We start from the raw sequence: 22,276 nt of genomic DNA on the forward strand, positions 1-22,276 counted from the left end.
AATGCCTGTCCGAAAGCCTTGTTGAAGCTGAATCAAGTGTAAATGAGCCCTTAAGGGGATGAGCACGGCAAAAGGTGTGTTCCTGCAGGCTCCAGCGATATAAACCCTGCCCTGCCCCATCATTAATGCAAAGCAGGGTCCACATACTACATTTGTGTGAAATCAGAGATTTCAGATCAGTATATTGGAATATTCTAAAAGCACAGACCTAGTCATGGCCATACTGTACATGAAGATATCCAACTAACAATCCTGGACAGGGGCGTTGTTAGGTCTACAAAAGATCTGGGGCTAGAGCCCATAGCAGTGAAGTAAAGAAAGTCATACGCTTGGGTGGGCATACACATGTATATATATAAAATATTGTTACATATCTACGTGTGGGGGGGGAACACACGTGTGCTGTCACATTGAAGAGTTTGGAGAACCATCACAAGAATTTGACTCTTGAATAACTGTGTATCTTGAATGGACTTCATTGATGAATTACTATTATTGATGCACTTGAATGAGTAAACATACTGTATGTTTAAAATACAGTATATGCACTTTAAGCACTATTCACTTTGTTCATATTTGCATTAAAATTTATTGCACAGTATTTGTTGATTCTTTTTCTTCTAATGTTTATACGCAGTTTTGGAATTTTATAACAGTGTATAGCGCAGCCAGTTATAAAGCATTGCTCACAAAGCCAGATATAGAGCAGTACTCTTTTATAACTGACTTTGTAACAAATGCATTATATCTTGCTTAGTGAGAAATACTTTGTAACTGGCTTTGTGAAAAATGCTTTATAACTGGCTTTGCAGTACTCACAAAGCCAATTATAAAGCATTGCTCACAAAGCCAGATATAAAGCATTTCTCACAAAGCCAGTACATTGTGAGCAGATGGGGATAGTACAGAGTGGGCAGGAGGGTACAGTGCAGGGTAGGCAGGAGGGTACAGTACAGGGTTGGCAGCAGGGTACTGTGCAGTGCAGGGCAGGGCGGAGAGTACAGTGCAGGGCAGGGCAGGCAGAAGGGGAACAGTGCAGGGAAGGCAGGAGGGTACAGTGCAGGGCGGGCAGAAGAGTACAGTCCAAGGAAGGCAGGAGGGTGCAGTGCAGGGAAGGCAGGAGGGTACAGTACATGGTGGGCAGGAAGGTGCAGGGCAGGCAGGAGGGTACAGTGCAGGGCAGGCAGGAGAGTACAGTGCAGGGCAGGCAGAAGGCAACAGTGCAGAGAAGGCAGGAGGGTACAGTGCAGTGCGGGCAGGAGGGTAGAATGCAGGGAAGGAAGGAGTGTACAGTACAGGGTGGGCAGGAAGGTGCAGGGCAGGCAGGAGGGTACAGTGCAGGGCAGGCAGGAGGGTACAGTGCAGGATGGGCAGAAGGGTGCAGGGCGGGCAGGAGGGTACAGTGCAAGGAAGGCAGGAGGGTACAGTGCAGAGAAGACAGGAGGGTACAGTATTGGGTGGGCAGGTGGGTGCAGTGCAGAGCTGGCGGGGGGGGGCACAGTGTAGGGCAAGTGGGAGGGCAGAGTACAGAGTGGGCAGAGGGTGATTAGAGGGAGGAGATGGAGGAGGGAGAATACAGCAGAGCCTGCTCCTCCAAGCTCTCTTCTGTTTGCTGCTGTCACTTCTGTCCCAACTTTACTGTTCACTGTAGTTCACTGCTAGGCTGCCACCACCTCGATTCCCCCCCCCCCCATCCTGGACCCGAGCATTCCTTTCTGCTCAGGCACTGTCTGTGTCTCTTTACTGACCTTATCCCAGGGGAGCATTTCATCAGGAAACCTGTTGGGGATGCAGAGCTTTGTGACCTGGAACAGGCAAAATATCTAGGAGTAAAGTGACCATCTGTAGGGCAAAGGCATCCCAGAACTCCTGCATGAAGCTCCAGGTGCTCTGCTCTCATGCCACTCAGCTGAGGTGGGAGAGATAACAGTCTTATCTGTCACTTGTGCACTCAGCCCGGTGTTCTGGCGAGAAAGGTCCCCCCATTGGATAGTATCCACCCTGTACTGCGCAGGCGCATCGCTTGCACAGTACTGAGGACAAAGGAGACGCCGAAAGTCTCCGAACATGAACAGCTGTGTGACAGAATGTACTATTAATTGCGCAGGCGCCGTGTAGCGCTCATGAACAGCTGTTCATGTTCAGAGACTTTCGGCGTCTCCTTTCTCCTCCGTACTTCGCAAGCACTGCACCTGCGCAGTATAGGGCAGACACTATCCGATGGGGGACATTTCTTGACAGGACACTGGCCGTATGTTCTCTGCAAGCAGTGGGGGAGTGGACTCCTCCCTGTGTGCACTTTGAGCTGCATTAGGCAGGGGCAGGAATATACCAGACTCCCGAGATTTTTAAGCACAGCAGCCCTCCGCCACTGTAGTGACACCACTGCTTACACAACCAACCTGTAAAAAAAAACCCACAGCCAACATGGTCTTCTCTTCAGCTAGTCACCTGGCTACTTAGTTATAGCAGTGCTCAGAGATAACAGGTGCACACTCAACATACAGAAGCCTGGCCATGACCCAGATGATAAAAGACTGCCGTTGCCACTTACTACTGCGCTGTCTGTCCCCAGGGCATCCGACTCCCTCACTGCACAGATCGATAGTGCCAATGTCAGTGTAAAGGAGGTGGGCGGGAACCAGCCGCACAGCTTCTCATATACAGCCGCTGAATATTAGACTGGCTTTTGCGTGTGGGAGGTGGTTTTCCAGGATCGCTCTGCCGGGGCTTGCCGACCCCTGCCCTAGAGACTCGGGGCTATGGGCCCTAGATTCGGGGCTATAGCCCCAGTAGCCACCCCCTACCAACGCCTCTGATGGACAGTATCTGTATCAAGAATCGGTGGAAGGCTCTATTTGTATATAAATGCTCCGGTGTGCAGTTACATGCGAACAGCAGCAGCACTGGCAATGAATTTGTACAAATTACAGACCTGACAACTTCAGCTCTTAGCACACTGGTGTACAGGCAACGTTTACAACTGTCAGAATCTATTGATTCCTGCCGATGCTCTGCCCCTGACCACTGCTAAGCTACTGCAAATTTAGCCTTATGCCCTGTACACACGATCAGACTTTCCGACAACAAAACCATGGAAGGTTGCTGGCTCCAACTTGTCTTGCATACACACGGTTACACAAATGTTGGCCAACAATTCCGAACTTGGGAATGCGGTGACGTACAAGACGTACAGCGAGCCAAGAAAAAGGAAGTTCAATAGCCAGTGCGGCTCCTTCTGCTTGGTTCCGAGCATGCGTGAACTTTTGTGCGACAGACTTGTGTACACACAATTCTAACAAAGTTTTATTGACGGAAAATTTGAGAACCTGCTAGCCAACATTTGTTGGCAGAAAGTCCGACAACAAATGTTCGATGGAGCATACACACGGTCAGACTTTTCGCTAACAAGCTCACATCCAACATTTGTTGTCAGAAAATCCGATCGTGTGTAGGAGGCATTACTCTTAAAGGCTAGGTTCCCACTGCTGCAATGCGATTTTTAGTGCATTTATGTAGTGCGACTTTGTATATGCTATGGGGCCAAATCGCACTGTAAATCCCACCAAAGTAGAACAGGAACCTTTTCCAAAGAAACACTGTGCTGAGTTGCATTGATGAGAATGGACACCATTGAATATAATGTGTTTTCCTTTGTCGTGTGACTCTGTGCAACTCAAATCACATCAGAAATAGTACTAGTGTGAACACCTGCACTCTATCTGCCATGCATGCATTTGATCTGTCTTGTTAAAAACATGTTTTGGGGCAAGATAAGTGATCAATATTATCAAGTTGTATTTCATTTTACATTCTCTGGGAGACGTAATTATAAAAAGTTTTTTTTTTTTTTTTTTAATATTTAGTATATTTTTGTATTTGCATTCTTACACTTATAACACACCCCAAACAGCACCACTAGGCCCACACACTAGGCTGAGGTTGCTTCCCCAATCTAAGCAAGTGCTGGAGCTGTCATCTGGACTCAGTGGGGGGTGGCAAGCTGTTGGTTTCTGCCCGCTGTTCACTAGTGGCACCTTTGGCCTCTGAATACTTGCTCTTTGTGAGTGAGACTTATTGCATAAATAAAAGGCAACTACTATTTCTATACAGAGAGCACTATTTGTTATATTTTGTATCCTTTTATGGCCGTGGTGACTAATTTTGGAGCGAACGCTTTATTGAAGAAACATCAATGTGCCAGTGATTTGAGCTGATCCCGGCTCCTAAAGGGGAAAAGGGCGTAGTGTGACCTTTTTATAATTTAAAGGTCCTTGTTACAAGGTGAGAACCCATCTGTTTTACCTCTGGTGGTGGTTGGAGAGTTGCAAATACATGTTGAGATCTCTGATCTTTTGGCAGAAGGATCTTCACGTTTTTGCAACACAAACCGCATAGTGCATGGATTGTTAATTTCTTTACATTTATAATTACACATTTTTAATACCGTCATTGCGCTATACAGATTTGAATTGTTTATTGAGGAGCAATTATATTGGTATGCATTTTGGCTTAGTGCAGCACATCAATAAATTTTGTGTAGAAGATTGCAGAACTTAGAGTGCTGCAGCATCTCTCTTTTTATATTACATTTAAAAGTGTTCCAAATGCAGCTTGGCTAAGAATGGAGAATAAGAGAAACCCTGTCTGCAGCTGCACTCTGTAGCTGCTGCCCTGCAGTGCTGAACTGGTTACCAGTTGTATCAGTTAGAGGAGGGAGCTGCTGAGCAGGAAGAGTTCAAAAGACTGAGTCAAGCAGCACTGCCCTGTGGGAACTGTATTCCAGAGGACAGAGACTGTACTGTGTAATCAAGAGCTTGTTAACATTCCTAAGAGAGAGATTGCCAGGAGGAGGAGAAAGTTGCATTTTCCAGGGCTGTACAGGACATAACCTCCTCTTGCCTCGAGGGAGACTGGACAGTGCACATCCCTGTCCAGTGTGCACCATCACTGCTGCATGTCAGTGGCCTGAGTGGGATCTAAAGTGTTGAGTTCGGTGGTGTCGACATCCAGTCACCTGGGTGCAGAGCAGAGACTGGACTAACTGCTGTGTGTGACTGGATGGTGAGCTGCAATATCGCTGAGAACGGTGAGCTGCTACTACAGGCATTTACTATTGCTTCTAGACAGGCAGACTTTTAGTAACTGATAATACAGCCATCTAGTGCCTTTATTGCTGCCTGCAGGTTTGACTGGGACTGTTCTCGTGTGCACCAAAGGTACAACTGGGCCCTAATGCTAGCCAGTTGAAGAGTTATGACTAAACACTTACCCTTTACAGCTGCTATACAGGGACCTCTACTCACTGCTTATGCTAAGAGGTACCTCTCAGGGGACATTGCACCAAAGCCTTGACATTCTCTAAATTAGTTATAGCATTATCATTCACATTGCAGTTGATGCTTATATGCACTGTTTATTGCTGACTTTGCTGACTTATAAGGGTACTTATAAGAACGGTACGGTAAGAACACATATGCGTTTTTACCGTGATTTTGCTGTGTTTCAGATGTACTTGCTGTGTGTTTCTGGTGCGTTTTTAGGTTGCCTATGAAAAATGGACATGTGACTCAAAAATGCAAAATTGTGGTGCGTATTTACAGTGAGTTTACCACAATTTTGCAGCGCTTTCCATCTATTTTAATGGGAGGCTGTGTTTTTGGTGAGGTTTCCAAAACCGCACCAAAGATGCCACATAGAGGACTTTTCAAAACACACTGCTCCTGTAATGCAGTGGTGTGAACAGTCCCATAGGATTTAAAGGGAAACATTTTTCTTTTCAAGGAAAAAACGGAATCTGTGTGAAAGGGTGCTAAGTTAGTTCCAGTCTAGTGCAGAACTCTATTCTAAGTTACTTTGGCATAATGATTTTACTGTTTAAGGTATCCACGCTTGTGTTCTTAGAAGTGCTTGCAGTAATTTTCACTCAACTGTGTGTTAGAGGGGCTGAGGTTGTTCTTGGAGTCGAGGCGCAGAACAGGGAACCCAAATTACCAAGCAGCTCCTTTGTGCGTAGCGCTAGAGAAATTTGCCTTTTTTTTCTATGGCTCTAGTTTGCTCTGGGACAAATTCCCTTGCAAGGTGTAACTTCCCCTGCAAAGTGAACAGCCTATTTGCCTATGTACCGTTAATAAAATGGCCCTACTGGGTCTTAATGCTAGCAAAGCAATGGAGGGGTTGAAAGAGCACAATTGTTGGGCTGCACTTTGAACTCATTTGGCCATAAAGTTCATCATGAGTAAAGTAAATTCCTCCTCCCTCTCCTCCCACCCTTCTCCCTCATATTGTCCCATTAAAAAAAAGTTTAAAACCAATAATGTATTCCTAACTGGCGCCTCTTCCAGGAATGTAGACCAGTCATCCATTGCTGTAGAATGTGCCCTCACTTACTGGTCCATCTGTCATGACGTAATCTCGAAACTTCAGTCTTCAAGACCAAGATTCAGCCGCTAGACAATGAAAAGAAAGTGTTCATATCACCCAGGCAGTGAAATGGACACCCTGCAGTAAGAAAGAAGACTTGGGATCCAGCAAATCACATGACCATGGATTTATGTAAGCAAAAGGGGTTTTAAAGTTTTCTTTAAACTAACATGGTGATCAATTAAGGGAGTGGAGATGGACCCTCAGACATTAGTTAAAATCCAGCCTAGGCAACTAACAATTTGAGGGATCTATCCATTGTGTATAATAAGTACTCCAAGATTACTGCAAATATGACTCTGTTGCATCACTTGAAAAAATAATCTGGCGTGCTGGCTCAATAAATCATTGTACCTCTGTTATAAACTGGTTTGGCTTTTTATTTACATTTTACTGTATTACAATTGTAGCACTCTCTACTTAGGTAGGTGCTAGAGGTGAGATTTTTGTGAATGTAAGTAAATTTAAGCAGGCCTAGCTGGAAGCTAGGCCTGTTTGTTTTGATCTGTGTGGGCAGGGAGTGGCTCAGAGTTGGCTGGTGTCTCACAGACAGCATCACTTCACTGTTACTTCCCTTTTTCCTTCTATAGGATTCTAAAAGAGAAGTGGAGAAGTGAGGTGGAGCTGTTGGGGTTTCTCAGGGAGCCCTGATCCATCCCCAACTAGGATTGGCAGGCCTCCTTGATATACTGAGAGTCAGCCCAACTGGGGAGGAGTTGTTGGGTGGAAGAACTGAGGATTGAGTGCTAGGGGCCATTGAGGGCGCTCCCCATTCTGGGGGGGGGGGGTGACCTTGGGCCTGGGACTTGGGTGAAGGATTGATTCTTTCAAGAACGCATGAAGGATCTGACCAGGAGGCACAGAGAGGAGTCAGAGAGGACAGCGGGAGCTAGTACTGCCGGGCAAGTCTTCAGGAGGGAACCACTGGTTTGCAGCCAGGAAGGCTGGTGAGTGACATGGGCAGTCGGGAGGACTGTAGAGGCATGCCAGAGAGGTCTGGGAGGAAACGGTCAGAGCTGGGTGTGGAGCCAGTAAGGATTGCAATGTCACGGGCAGTGGAGTTGGGCAGCTGCAACCAGGAGGGCTGGCAGGGCCTGAAGAGGGATTACTGGGATCAATAGTCCACCATAGGTCAGCTAGATCACAAAGACTTCCTATTCTTTTGCTACATTAAGGGGACCCACGGTCTCTGCCTGCAAGTGGCAATTTCTAGAGCTTGACTGAGTCAGTATTGGGCCTAACCCTGTTACATAGTAGGTGAGGTTGAAAAAAGACATAAGTCCATCAAGTCCAACCTATGTGTGTGATCATATGTTGTTAGTATTACATTGTATATCCCTGTATGTTGCGGTTGTTCCGGTTTTTTTAAACTATCGATGGTCCTCACGGAGACCACCACCTGTGGAAGTGAATTCCACATCCATACAGCTCTTACAGTAAAGAACCCTCTACGTAGTTTAAGGTTAAACCTCTTTTCTTCTAATTTTAATGAGTGGCCAGGTGTCTTGTTAAACTCCCCTCTGCAAAAAAGTTTTATCCCTATTGTGGGGTCACCAGTACGATATTTATAAATTGAAATCATATATCCTCTCAAGCGTCTCTTCTCCAGAGAGAATAAGTTCAGTGCTCGCAACCTTTCTTCATAACTAATATCCTCCAGACCCTTTATTAGTTTAGTCGCCCTTCTTTGTACTCGCTCAATTTCCTCTACATACTTCTTGAGGACTGGTGCCCAGAACTGGACAGCATACTCTAGGTGCGGCCGGACCAGAGTCTTGTAGAGCGGGAGAATTATCGTTTTATCTCTGGAGTTGATCCCCTTTTTAATGCATGCCAATATTCTGTTTGCTTAGTTAGCAGCAGCTTGGCATTGCATGCCATTGCTGAGCCTATCATCTACTAGGACTCCCAGGTCCTTTTCCATCCTAGATTCCCCCAGTGTATAGATTCCATGCATATTTTTGCCACCCAAATGCATTATTTTACATTAAACCTCATTTGCCATGTAGTTGCCCACCCCATTAATTTGTTCAGATCTTTTTGCAAGGCTTCCACATCCTGCGGAGAAGTTATTGCCCTGCTTAGCTTAGTATCGTCCGCAAATACAGAGATTGAACTGTTTACCCCATCCTCCAGGTCGTTTATGAACAAAATAAATAAGATTGGTCCCAGCACAGAACCCTGGGGGACCCCACTACCCACCTCTGACCATTCCGAGTACTACCCATTTATCTCCCACCCTCTGAACTCGCCCTTGTAGCCAGGTTTCAATCTATGTACTCACCCTATGGTCCATGCCAACGGACCTTATTTTGTATAGTAAACGTTTATGGGGAACTGTGTCAAATGTTTTTGCAAAATCCAGATACACCACGCCTTCCTTTATCTAGATGGCAACTCACCTCCTCATAGAAGGTTAATAGATTGGTTTGGCAAGAACGATTCTTCATGAATCTATGCTGATTACTGCTAATGATACCGTTCTCGTTACTAAAATCTTGTATATAGTCCATTATCATCCCCTCCAAGAGCTTGCATACTATTGATGTTAGGCTAACTGGTCTGTAATTCCCAGGGATGCATCTTGGGCCCTTCTTAAATATTGGTGCTATATTGGCTTTTCTCCAATCACCTGGTATCATTCCAGACTGTCAGTAAAAATTAGGAACAATGGTCTGGCAATTAATTGACTGAGTTCCCCAAGTACCCTCGGATGCAAGCCATCTGGTCACGGTAATTGGTTAATGTTAAGTTTCCCAAGTCTAATTTTAACTCTGTCCTCTGTTAACCATGGAGGTGATTCCTGTGATGTGTCATGAGGATAAACACTGCAGTTTTGGTTGCTTTAGCCCCCCGATTCCCTCGTGAAGACTGAGGAGAAGAATAAATTCAATACCTTCGCCATCTGCCCATCCTTTGTAACTAGATGTCCTTCCTCATTCTTTATGAGGCCAATATGGTCTGTCCTCCCTTATGTGCTAGCTGTACCTGGAAGTGACGTGTTGTGCGAGAGAGAGACACAGTCTGTAAGCAAGTGTTGTGCTGGAGGAGACTGGAGCTTTAAAGTGTATATAGTGTCTTAACTGATTGAAAATACAATCAATCATTCGTTCTACTGAGCATCCCATATACTCCTATCCCTATCCAAGTTCAAATCCCTCAATAAAATAACAAAACAAATATCTGGTCTGTGCATTGTCTCCAGGGTGTTTGGGAGGTGAATGCTGGGCAGGGTGACAGGTCGGTCACAACTTTCGGCAGCCCCTACGGGGGTACCGCTGCACAAATTATTATTTTGTAATTGCCTGCTATTAAATGTGAAATTTTCCAACAGGAATGTTAATTTATTTAGGCTGTGGGATATATTCTATAATTTTGTGCATTAAAGGTGAATCATCATGTCATCCACCCAGTAGGCTTTAATTAAGTGAAAGTTATTAGTGTTTAAGTACCTTGAATCTCAATTATTGTATGTCATGTCATCCAGTGTGAACACATTTGTTCATAGTAATAACACTGCAGGGGAAATACCTGTGTAATGGTTTACTAATGAGTCAAAAAAAACTCACTCCTTAAGGGGGTTGTAAGGCTGCTTTCACACTGGAGTGGGTGGGCTTTGACGGTAAAAGGCCGCTAGTTTTAGCTGCGCTTTACTGTCCTTTTAGTGGAGCTATTCGGCCCCTAGTGGGGTGCTTTTAACCCCCGCTGTCGGCCGATGAACGGGTTAAATGCCTCGTGTAGCGCCGCTGCCGAAGTGCTTTCCAGGCGCTTTAGCAGCGGTGCCCATTAATTTCAATGGGCAGAAGCAGTGAAGGAGCGGTGTATACACTCCAAATATGCTGCTTGCAGGACTTTTTTTTAACGTCCTGCCAGCGCATTGCCTCAGTGTGAAAGCACTTGGGCTTTCACACTGAGACTGCAGGGGAGGTGTTTTTCAGGCGCTTTACAGGCGCTATTTTTAGCCCAAAACTGCCTGAAAAATGACCCATTGTGAAAGGGGTCTAAAGGCTGATATATATATTTTTTCTCAATTAAAATAAAAACATGTTGGTATTGCACAAAACAGCCCCCTACCTCCTCTTCTGGGATGCCCCACCGACACTGTCCGCTCCTCCTTTTCTATGAGCGCCCCATAGCAAGCTGCTTGGTATGGGGGCACTTGTGCAGGCTCACTCCCAAACTGGGCTATGTGCATCTATAGACACACACAACGTAGCTCAGCTCCATCCCCTGCTCCCTCTTCACAGGATTAGATTGAAAGCACCTCTAATCAGGGCACTGATTATCAGTGTCCTGATTTTCAGTGCAGTCCCAACAGTGCCTACCAGTGCTGCCAATCTGTGTCCACCAGTACTGCCAATCCATACCCATCAGTGCCTCCTAATCAGTGCCCATCAGTGCAGCCTATCAGCGCCCATTAGTGCAGCCTCATCAGCGCACATCAGTGAAGAAGAAAATTACCTGTTTGCAAAATTTTATAACAAACTATGAAAACTTTTTTCTTTTTTTTTCAAAATTTTCGGTCTTTTTTCAGTTATTTAGCAAAAAATAAAAAAATCCAGTGGTTATTAAATACCACTAAAAGAAAGCTCTATTTGTGTGAAAACAAAATGAATCTTTTTTTTCCGGTACAGTGTAGCATGATCATGCAATTGTCATTCAAAGTGCGACAGAGCTGAAAGCTGAAAATTGGCCTGGGCGGGAAGGGTGTATAAGTGCCCAGTAGGCAAGTGGTTAATGCAGAGAAAGTGTTTTGAAAGACAAGCCACACTTTTTTTAAAATTCTGACTTGGTTTGCGAGTGTTGTTTCGCAAAACGAGCAGAATTCTAGTTAATGGGGTGTGCAGTACCGCATTTGGCCAGAGCTGTGGGGGCGCCAGTGACACTCGGAACGGCTCTGAGCTGTTCGGAAATACTCGGAATTACTCAGAAATATTCAGAAACACTTGGAAATACTCCATTCCCCAGTGTTTGAGCCTTTCCGAGTTCAGTCGAGCTGTCCCCAAACCCTGGACAGGAAAGATACTGCAAAATTAGCAGGTATTTACAAGTTATTTTCCATACCAGTAAAAAGGCTTGAAATCTTATATCGAAATGTGACAAAGAAATGTGACAAAGCTTTTTTAAGCATTACCTACAGTGCACTTTCAGGTGGCATCAATAAAAATACAGGGCATACACTTACCAGAGTTCTTCTAGTACTGTGTTTTTCTTCAGCATGGTGGCCACTGCCTGCCCTCCAATACTTCCTATGTTGTTGCCAACCAAGCTACAATTGAAGAAAGCTGGTGGTTATATATACTGTGATATTTGAGGGGGGTAGATGGAATGCAGGACACCAAAATGTCTGTCAAAAAAACTCAGGCTTTGTGGCTTTAGCAAGCTTGTCTTCAGCAAGAGACTTGAAGCAGAAAGAGACTTGAAGCAAGAGATTTGAAGCATGAACTACACATGAACATTGCTTTTTAGGCTAGGTTCACACTGCTGCAAAATTTATTGTGAATTTGAGCCGCTGCGATCGCTCAAATTCGCAAGTCATTTTAATAACATTGTTTTCCATGAGTGCTGTTCACATCAATGCGTTGCGAATTTAACCTGCGTAAAAAAAGGGTCCTGTCCGAGTTTGATCCGTGTGCAATGCAAATTCAGCTCCATAGATTGCAAAATTTGCAGTAGAATCGCAAGAACACACAAAGAATTTGCAATGCAAATTTGCAACGCAATCGGATCAAAATCGCGTTCAATTCGCACTGCAGCAGTGTGAACCTAGCCTCATGGAAATTCAATAAAGTCCTGAACACAAAAGATACTGGCAGATTTATTTTAGCTGCATAATGCCCATTGAGCGCAAAAAAAGTCCACATACACAGCAGTAGCAGCAGGCATCTAATCTAACAATGCAAGGAATGAACCTCCTTCTGTCCATGCTAAATCCCAGCAGCACCACCAACAACAGCATCACCAGCTACCGCGTTTCATGCTTCCTTAGCGCTTAGTCATAGCTCAGAGAGCTATGACTAAACGCTAAGGAAGCGTGAAATGTGTTAGTTGGTAATGCTGTTCCCCTCTATTTGTGTTTTTGGACATGTTTTTATGGACTTGCCGAAATGAAGGTTGTCACCTGGTAGCAGGCTACTGGCCCAATCAGCTGCGGCCCAGGGGAATTCCTGCCCTGCAGCCAATCGTTACAAAGGTGTGATGGTGACATAATTGACCTAATATAACCACATGGTTATATTTGGACAATGTTTTAAGGGGGGGGGGGAGAGCCAGATATCCCCCCCAAAAAAAGGAGAAAAGAAAAAACAAACTGACTCAACCCAACATAAATATCCAGAAATGTTATTGTACCAAAAGAAACATTTAAATATACCATATACAACTTTATTAGTTGATTATGTGCCAGGAAACATCTTTAGACACGCCCAAAAAGCATGTAAAAATATTTAAAACATAGACACAGCGTGATTTCTTTCCTTACTATATTTTTGAATTTTATTTATTACAATGGTAATATTTTATTACTGTTAAAAAAATAATAAAAACTGTAAACTCCTGAATTTTATTTTTACCTACAGGTAAGCTTATAATAAAACTTACCTGTAGGTAAAATGACTATCCCCTAAATGTTCACCGTTTAGGAGATATTCCAGTAAGCAGCAGCCAGTAACGTCACCAGCGTATGTGCTCTAAAGGAACAGTACGTATGGAAGTACGTTTCTTCCGAGCTTTCAAGCTGCTGCGTCCCGTGAAGCCGGCAGGAAGACCGGGTGAAGATGGAAGCCTCTGCAGTGGTGACAGCGTGCCGTTGGAGGGCTTCATTTCAAGGTAAGTTTTTTTATGTGAGATGCATACTAGCACATTATGCCTTAACCTTGCAGGGGGGGAATCTTTTTTTTATTTAAAAAATTACTACAGCTTTTGGGAAAGCCAGTGGTGATGCCCCCCTCAGTAAGAAACTTTTTTAAGATAAGACTTCTATTCCTTAGCACTATATGAAAAAAATAGAATTACTTAAATTAAAATGTGAAATATTTGCCTCTTTAAAGACTTCTTTCCTCTCCTTCAGTATGGGAAAAATAGAATTACAATGTGAAATATATACTTTTTAAACACAAATACTATAACATAAGTCTCATTTTCTTACCTAAGCCATATCAAGGTCTTGCTATTTTGTAATGAATCTGCAATAGCCTTTGCTCCTGCACCACCCACTCGATTTCCCCAGAGTCTGAAGTAAGACAATTCAGTATTACAAGTTATACAGTCACTATAGTTATACAGTCACTCTTATAACAGATTCAGACATGGAAATCTTTTCTCTTACTTACCCCAGGAATTTTAGTGATTGATTTTCCCTTAGTCCTTCTGCTAATATTTGTCCGCCAACCTCAGTTATACAGTTGTTCCCCAATCTATGGGTAAAAAAAAGATTTCAGCTTGCAATTTGCTTTACCAATTGGGTACAACTTTTTATTTATATGTGCCTGTTTGACTATATTCACTCAATATATAAAGGAAATACATATTTTGTGGAACAGAAAAGAATAATCTCCTTTAAAACCATGTATTTGATTGTAAAAGAAATAGAAACAATAAGAAAAATATTTTTCTGGTGTTAGATATTCCATTTATTATGCATTACCTAATATTCATTCAGTTTGATTTTGTACTTGATAAAATAGGAAAGGCTTAGAACATTTGCCAGGTTTTTATTGCTGACTGTATGCCACCTGTGAAGATTTCCAACATCTTTCTGTTGTGTCCCCTAAACAGGAAGTGGTAATTAACTTTTGAATGGCAGTAAAAGCACTTTATTTAGATTAGTGCCATATGTGCCCAGCCTCTCTCTTTCATAGATACAACACATTTACCTTACCTTAAGGACAACAAATTCTGCTTGTTCTTCAAGAGAAGTGCAATAGAATTCATAGAATTATCTGTCAGTCCATTGTTGAACAATCTAGAATGATTAAACACAACATTTGGTAGAGATAAACAGCTGTCTTGTACATAAAAGTTAAAGACCTCAAATATATTTTATTGCAGTCCACTCCTTGGTACTGAAGACCAAATAGGACATATCTTGAATTCCCCATGATAATGAAGTTAAATAGTTTCTAAAAGCAAAAAACATTTTTTAAAGAAAATAAGAAACATGTCATACTCAATGGTATTGCACAGAGCTACCCTGAGCCTCCTCTTCTGGGGTCCCCAGCCAGCTATTTTGGCTTCTCCTCTTCTGTGTCTGCCACCATAGCAAGCTGCTTGCTATGGGACAGACGTAGGAGCTCAATCCTGAGCTGGGTTGTGTATGAGTTTTGGTGGGTGTATAATAAACTTTATATATTTTATATTTCTTGTTTTCTTGTTAAAGTCCTGCCATGTCAAATAAGTATTGAGTTTCTCAAGTAAAATTGGCATGTGGTGCCTAAAGCCAGAAATTGTTACCTTGTGTGCGTCCACAGATACATACGGCTTTGGCTCAGCTTGACCCCTCACTGGCTCCCGCTGCCCTGAGCAAAGCTTGTGAGGAAGGCAGAGGGGAGAGAAGAACTGCAGCCGTAAAACACCGGAAAGCATTAAGGGGTAAAAAACATTTTAGCTTGAGAACCACTTTAAAACCCAACTTCAGGAATTAGAAAAAAATCTACCTTTGCAGTGGAACCACCCTGCATTTTGAGGCTTAAATGCTCCTCATGTCTAAGGGTGCTGGAATAAGGAGAAATACTTACCTTATTTAGCACCTTAATAATGCCCCTCCAATAACTGGGCACCTGCAGCCTTCTCTATAAGCTCACAGTGACACTCTAGGTTCTTCAACATACAACAGAGGGTTAATAGCCCTGTATTGTATGTAATGACACCTTAGGGAGTGCTCACAAAACTGGAGCTTCGGGGTGAAGAGGAGAACATGAGGGACGGATGGAGTGTGGCTCTAAGGCAGGGGTCTCAAACTGGTGGCCCTCCAGCTGTTGCAAAACTACAAGTCTCATGAGGCATTGCAAGGCTGATAGTTACTTTTTATTTTTTAGAAAGTAGAAAACAAGCTTTCAAAGTTTATGCATCTGTACCCACATCAGCCTTTATGAAGCAATTAGACACTAGGCAGGTCAGCCCATCGCCTTGTGGAGGTTCTCTAAAAATGCACTGTGGACTCAGGTAATAATTTTCTGTTGCTTGGTGCCCTGTATCAATGTGAAAAATGATATTGTTACTCTCTACTTGCCTGTGCTCTGTCTGATCAATGCTTAAAGCGGTTGTATACCTGCACATCTCAAAAAAAAAAAAAAAAAAAAAACCTAATGGGTTAATGGGGACACTTTGTCTAGTGACAGCTGCCTAAGATGGGATTTCCCCTCACTTCCTGTTGGGTTTTTTGGGGCAGGAATTAAAAGGACATCTCCCATTTCCCCAGTGGGGCACAGACAGCAAAAACAAAATAAAAAGGATTTAACCATTTCAAAACAATAAAATAAAAAAAATTTTGGCTAAAGATACATTTAAAGTACCACTTAAGGCTCATGTGTGTCTAAACAAATAACAGATCTAGTAACTATGTGATGCAGAAGTAAGTAGATGCTTACACGCTCCCCCTCCCAGATACTGCAGCTCACGATGGGAGGGTTTTAGTAAGAGAGGTTGTGCTGACTATGCAAAATGATATCAGATACCAGGGTGCCGTGACGAGGCTCTGTGGCTTACGCATGCGTTTGCAAATGCGTGCGGACTAAACCACTGCTTTTAACGCATAATGTTAGACAGGTCAATTTGGTTGTCTGCGAGCTGGTGGTAAGTAGGCTTGGAATTTTCTCCTGGGCATTCCCCAGGCTTTGTTTATATCTGTTTGTAGCCCTCCAATGCCGCTTACTGTGATAGCCAGCTATAAATGAGGGTGGTGGCAAGTTTTTTGTGATCACGTTGGTGTGTGTATTGGTCCAGCAACGCACCAGCACCTTTGCAGCCATAGTGCTATGTGCTGGGTGTTTGGTGTGCTCCTGTACCTTTAAGAAGGGGTGGGCTCCCCTTTAGTCCACCTGCCAGCATTTATCCATCAGAATGTATGTGTCTCCACTGTGGGGACACTCATATTTTAGTGTTAGGACCACAGATACCAGGGTGCCGTAACGAGGCTCTGTGGCTTACGCATGTGTTTGCAAATGCGGGCGGACCAAACCCCTGTTTTTAACGCATACTATTAGACAGGCCAGTTTGGTTGTCTGCAAGCTGGTGGTAAGTAGGCTTGGATTTTTTCCTGGGCATTCCCCAGGCTTTGTTTGTATCTATGCAAAAGGCAATAGGATGGATTAGGTTTGGCCAGGTGTTGATTGGCAAGCTACAAGCTTGTCAATTAGCAGTGACATTGCTGAGAGCCATGCCCCTTGCAGCATTTTTAATCCCACTGTAGTGCAAACAGGTACAGCCTACATGACAGTGGCAACTCTGCTCTAGATTCTGGGGTACAGCATCCTTGCCACACTATCACAGGAAACTGCAAGTATTTGTGATACTTTGTAAGTGAAGAGAAAACTAAGCACAGATGGATTTATCATTTACCGCCACATCACACACACACACACATCTCTATATCTATATCTATATCTATATTTTTAGGCGGCCATAGTTCTTTTTTAAATGTTCACAGCCTTACCTAAACAGCTCTATAACAAATTAAATCTTCGACCACCAAAATATCATAGACTCCAAATACAAACATATAGGAGTTGATTTACTATGGGCAAGTAGGCTGTTCACTTTACACTGGAATTTGCCCCAGATATTGGTGGATGAGGTGAAGCTTCACTTTGCAAAAGAAACTCCAATCACATGCAGGGGAAATTAAAAAAAATAATTGTTTGTACATAATTGGATGATACTGTAGTAGTCAGCAGAGCGTAACCTTATTCACCAAGCTCTGGTGAAAATTCCATTGCCAAGTGCAACTTCACTTGCAAAGTGAACAGCCTGTTTGCCTTTAGTAAATCAAACCCAATATCTATGGCATGTATTATGTAATTCATATGTAAATGTGGTCAGAACACCAGCATTGGACCAAGGATACAATTCATATAATTATAAGCATCACTTGTAATAACAAGGATGCAGAGTTCAAGAACAAATCAATAATACTAAGGGTAAGAAATATGGTATATTTCGTGCAGGCATTTTCCAATATGCTGGAAGACATTTATGACAATTAAACAAGGCAGGGACATTTTTTGTGAGTGAGAGCCCCACGGGGGTCCGTGACGTCATCCAGTCTACCAGGGAGTGCCGCCACACTGCTGGAACTAGATGCTGCTGATGTCTAAACCTTAAGTGGACACTGTACCCATATATGTAACATACTTTTAGAGTGGTGCACTTCCATCCGAGTGCACTTATTTTGACTGTACATGCTTTTATTGGTTTTAATAAAGGGATTTATGCGATTACGATAAAACCCTATGCCAGTTTTTCTTTTTTGAGCAGAAAAGCCTGTGAAGTGTGGGAAGTGTGGGATTGGTGGAGATTTATTCAGGAACCAGAGATCACCAGGAAGAAAGATTGGCGGGCCCTTGGGAAAAGACCCCTTAAAGGGGAAGGCATAGTTCACCTATTGTTTCAGATAATAGGTCCACAAGTTAAAGAATATGTCAACTGTACATTTTATATTCCTGATGTGTGCCTGCTGTACCATGTACTTGTATGAAAAAGTATCCTGTTTTCTTTGTATTGCTTCTGTTGTGTGAAAAACCTGGTGTTTTTGCCAGTCCATCTGCTTTCCTAATAAAAACTGACCGCACTAGGCAGGAGAGCACAGCGTGGACAGTTTTCTGACTGTGCTGGGAACACAGCCTGCTTTCCTCCAATAATCAGATCTGTGCTGATATGTTCCCTCTGCACACTCATTCACTGGGGAGATCAGTGTACTGCTCTTTCTCATCCCCCAGCTCTCTGAGCTCATTAGAGCAGCAGAGAACAGAGGTCACTTATAAAAAAGGGGGGGAAGGTATTTATAATGTTTTATTCATTGTATACACAAATGATTTGCCTTTCATTTCTATTTTAAACTGAGCGGGTTGTTTTACAAGGTGAGGATTTACATGTTCTTTAAAGGAGAAGTCCAGCCTGCGCTTTTTAGGCTGGGCTTCTCCTAAGGGTCACAGAAGTGCAATTCGTTTTGCACTCCTGTGACCAGTCTTCAGGGCCGTCTTTAATATTGATTGGACCCTGGGCAAAAATTTTCTTCGCCCCCCCCCCAAGATTTTAGACTTAAAATCAGTTTATCAGATCAGGCAGCAATTGCGATTGGTTGCCAGCAGTTACAGCATATCATTACTGCTTACTGACTGGTTACTAAAGGTTACAGCACATCATCTCCTCACTGCAGGGGAGGCATGATATACATAGCAATGCTGCCTTTATTTACATATTAATACCGCCGGCCGCAGCTATTTACTTAGCAATGCCGCCGCTATTTACATATGAATGCCGGTTATTTCCATGTAAACACAGGGTCTGCAGGTGAGTCATCTGTACACAACAATAGGGCAGAGCTGAGCGGCATTAGTAGCAGCACTTCACACTGAGATATCGGGACACAGCACAGGACTAAAACTTCAAGGGACAAGGGAATTTAAACCAGGATAGTTGGCAAGTATGAGGCAGCTGCTTTGGGCCCCACAACAATGACAGGGCCCAGGGCAGCTGCCCCTTTTGCCCTGCCTTAAAGATGGCTCTGCCGGTCTTCAGCGGAGAGTGGTCTGAAATCCGCTCTCCGCTGACATCACTGCTATCAGTCGAGGCAGCGTGTCATCCCGATCAAGTCCTGAATCCGCCAGCTGCCTTGATTGATGGAAGTCTCAGTGCAAAAAAAAGCAAACCATACTTCTCTTTTAAGGTGAGCGCACATTGTTAAAGGTGGTGGGACTCACCTTTTGGTATTGATGCACACAAAAGACTAAGGAAAACACTTTATTCATAAGCTGGGAGGACACACAATTAAAGTCATTTACTGTATATGAAGGACTTTATTTTGCAATGTATACAATAATAAGGTTTTTTTGTGGAAAAGCACACAATATTATCTGTTTATGTATGTGAAGTCGGATATTTCACTTCTTTGATTGAATTGCCTGGACATTTAATAAACACTTGTATTCGGTATTCACACAAATTAGTGGAGTGAATAACGGAAAATTGTATACTCACCTTTCCGTAATTTTCCTTTCCTGTCGCATCTTCATGGCAGCATACACGTTGGGTTGTGACTCCGCCTCCACAACCTGATAGGACCACATAGCTATAAATTAGAGAGTAGACACCTGCCCCAGTATTCTCTGTAACTATATACACATGTCACCTCAGAGGGTGGGTGATTGTATGCTGCCATGAAGATGCGACAGGAAAGGAAAATTACGGAAAGGTGAGTATACAATTTTCCGTTTTCCTGTCGCATCATGGCAGCATACACGTTGGGGAGTAACTCGCCAAACTGGGTGGGAGTGCAAAAAAATCAAATTTATTGACAAGGAACAGAAGAATTGGCCTGTATGACGGCCCTCCCAAATTCAACTGCTGCTAAGCGTGCAGCGTCTATTTTATAATGGGAAATGAAAGTGTTTCTTGAAGACCAAGTGGCCGCTCTACAAATGGTTTCCGCTGAAACTTTACAGTAAGCTGCCCATGAAGTAGCCATTGCCCTGGTGGAATGCGCTCTAAGGTCTTCCGGGATTTGCAAGGTGCTTAAGGAGTAGGTCTTTTTGATAGCTTTCACGAGCCATGAGGCGATGGTACGGGCAGAAGCTGCCTGGCCCTTCCTGAACCCATGTGGGATGACTAAAAGGTTCTCGCATCTCCTGAAAGACTTGGTCACTGAGAGGTAATGCAGAATGTTGCCCCTAACATCCAGGGGATGAGGAACGCCCTGATCTGTGCTCAAAGCCGGGAGGTCAATCTCCTGGTTAAAGTGGAATGCAGAGGAAACCTTTGGGATAAATTTGTCTGAAGGTTTCAGGGTTAGCCTGTCTGGGTAAACCATCAGGTATGGTTCCTTGATCAGTAAAGCTTGCATTTCCGAGACCCTTTTCGCTGAAGTGATGGCAATTAGGAATGATACTTTTAGAGTCAGGTCCCAAAGGGAGGTATCTTCAAGAGGGAAAAATGGTTCACCGGATAGAATTTCTAGGACAGTTGATAGGTCCCATGTTGGGAATGAAGGCTTCCTGGGAGGCCTTATCTTCAGGCATGCTTTCTGGAATTGAACTACAAGAGGGTTAAGTGCCCATCTAACCCCTGTCAGAGCAGAGATGGCAGAGACTTGGACTTTCAGGGTGCTAGATCTAAGGCCTTTGTCTAGGCCTGACTGTAGAAACTCAAGCACTTGTATTGCTGATGGGGAAGATGGGTCCCAACCTTGTTCCTGAGCAAAGGAAGAGAACTTCCCCCAGACTCTCTCGTAGGTGTTATTCGTGGAAGATTTCCTGGCTAAAAGCAGGGTTTCGACTACCCTATGCGAACAGCCTTGATCTAGGAACCTAGACCTTTCAGTCTCCAGGCCGCTAGGTGCAATCTCTCTGGATTCGGATGTAGTAGCTGGCCCTGGGTTAGTAGATCCGTTGTCACCGGAAGAGGAATTGGATCCGCTGTGCTCAGTTGCAGGAGGGTGGTGAACCAAGGCCTCCGTGGCCAGAAGGGAATCATGGCCAGGACTAGAGCTGCTGAGTGTTTGAGCCTCAGAAGGAACTTGGCTATCAGTGGGGTTGGTGGAAAAATGTAACCTAGGCGAAAGTTCCAGGTATGCTGGAGACAATCCGTTCCCTCCGCTGAGGGGAAGGGGTTCCTCGACAGAAACCTTTGACATTTCCTGTTCTCTGGTGTTGCTGCGAGGTCTATGTCTGGATGACCCCATGTCTGGCATATGAGGGCGAAGGCCTGCGGGCTTAGACACCACTCGTTGTTGGAAACGAATGTCCTGCTGAGAGAGTCCGCCAGTTTGTTCTGAATTCCCGGAATATAGGCCGCCTTCAGGTCCTGCAGGTTCAGTTGAGCCCATCGCATCACCGGACCAACTTCCCGCATCATGGAGATGCTCTTGGTACCCCCCTGCCTGTTGATGTAGGCCACAGCCACTCGGTTGTCCATTTGGATGAGGACCTGTTTCCCTCTCAGAAGAGAGCTGAATGCCAAGAGGGCTTGGAAGGCTGCTTTCATCTCTAGGACGTTTGACACAACATCCCTGGTTTTGAAGTGCCAGCGGCCCTGAGCTGCATAATGTAGGTAGTGTGCCCCCATCCTTCCAGACTGGCGTCCGAAGTTACTACCTCCTGATGGAGAATGACTATCTGTTTGCATCTGCTGAGGTTGCCGGGGTGAGTCCACCACCGTAGAGATAATCTGGCTTCTTCTGAGATGCGAATCGATTGGGACATGGACCATCCGTCCCACTGGCACAGGAAGGAGGCTTGCAGAGGTCTGGTATTCCATTGGAATGGTTGCTGATAAGGACCCCAGCAGGCTGAGGTATGCTCTGGCCGGTAAGTATGATACTGGAACCACATCTTTCACTTTCTGAATTAGTAGGGACAACTTCTCCCTTGGCAGTTCTACCGTGTTGGCCCGGGTGTCTAGCTCGGCTCCCAGGAAGACCATCCTCTGGGTAGGCTGGATGTTGCTCTTCTGCTAGTTGATTATCCAGCCCAGACTTGTTAGGGTGGAAACTAAGATCTTGCGATGTTGCACGAGTGATTCCTGGCTGTTTGAGAGGAGAAGAATGTCGTCCAGGTAATGATGGACCCTTAGACCTTTCTCCCTCAAAGAGGCTATTACTGGAAGCAGAACCTTTGTAAATGTTCTGGGTGCCGTAGAGATC

The 22,276-nt window shown here is 44.2% G+C and overlaps 1 protein-coding gene across 5 annotated transcripts in view; it reads right to left on the reverse strand.

The window, feature by feature from the left end:
- Nucleotides 1-22,276, reverse strand: part of NOD2 (nucleotide binding oligomerization domain containing 2) — a 235,854-nt gene that overhangs the window by 17,510 nt on the left and 196,068 nt on the right. For 4 of the 5 annotated variants that reach the window (XM_073604985.1, XM_073604984.1, XM_073604982.1 and 1 more), the window contains 4 exons: nucleotides 14,303-14,386; nucleotides 13,755-13,838; nucleotides 13,571-13,654; nucleotides 11,609-11,692 (listed from right to left, as the gene is read on the reverse strand). In XM_073604985.1, coding sequence (XP_073461086.1) covers nucleotides 11,609-11,692; nucleotides 13,571-13,654; nucleotides 13,755-13,838; nucleotides 14,303-14,386 — 336 coding nt within the window. Of the gene's footprint in view, nucleotides 1-11,608; nucleotides 11,693-13,570; nucleotides 13,655-13,754; nucleotides 13,839-14,068; nucleotides 14,192-14,302; nucleotides 14,387-22,276 lie in introns of those variants that run through there. The other variant, XM_073604986.1, reaches the window with a different exon arrangement.

This window comes from Aquarana catesbeiana, linkage group LG11 (genome assembly GCF_042186555.1).
Source record: "Aquarana catesbeiana isolate 2022-GZ linkage group LG11, ASM4218655v1, whole genome shotgun sequence".
NCBI classification, from domain to species: Eukaryota; Metazoa; Chordata; class Amphibia; order Anura; family Ranidae; genus Aquarana; species Aquarana catesbeiana.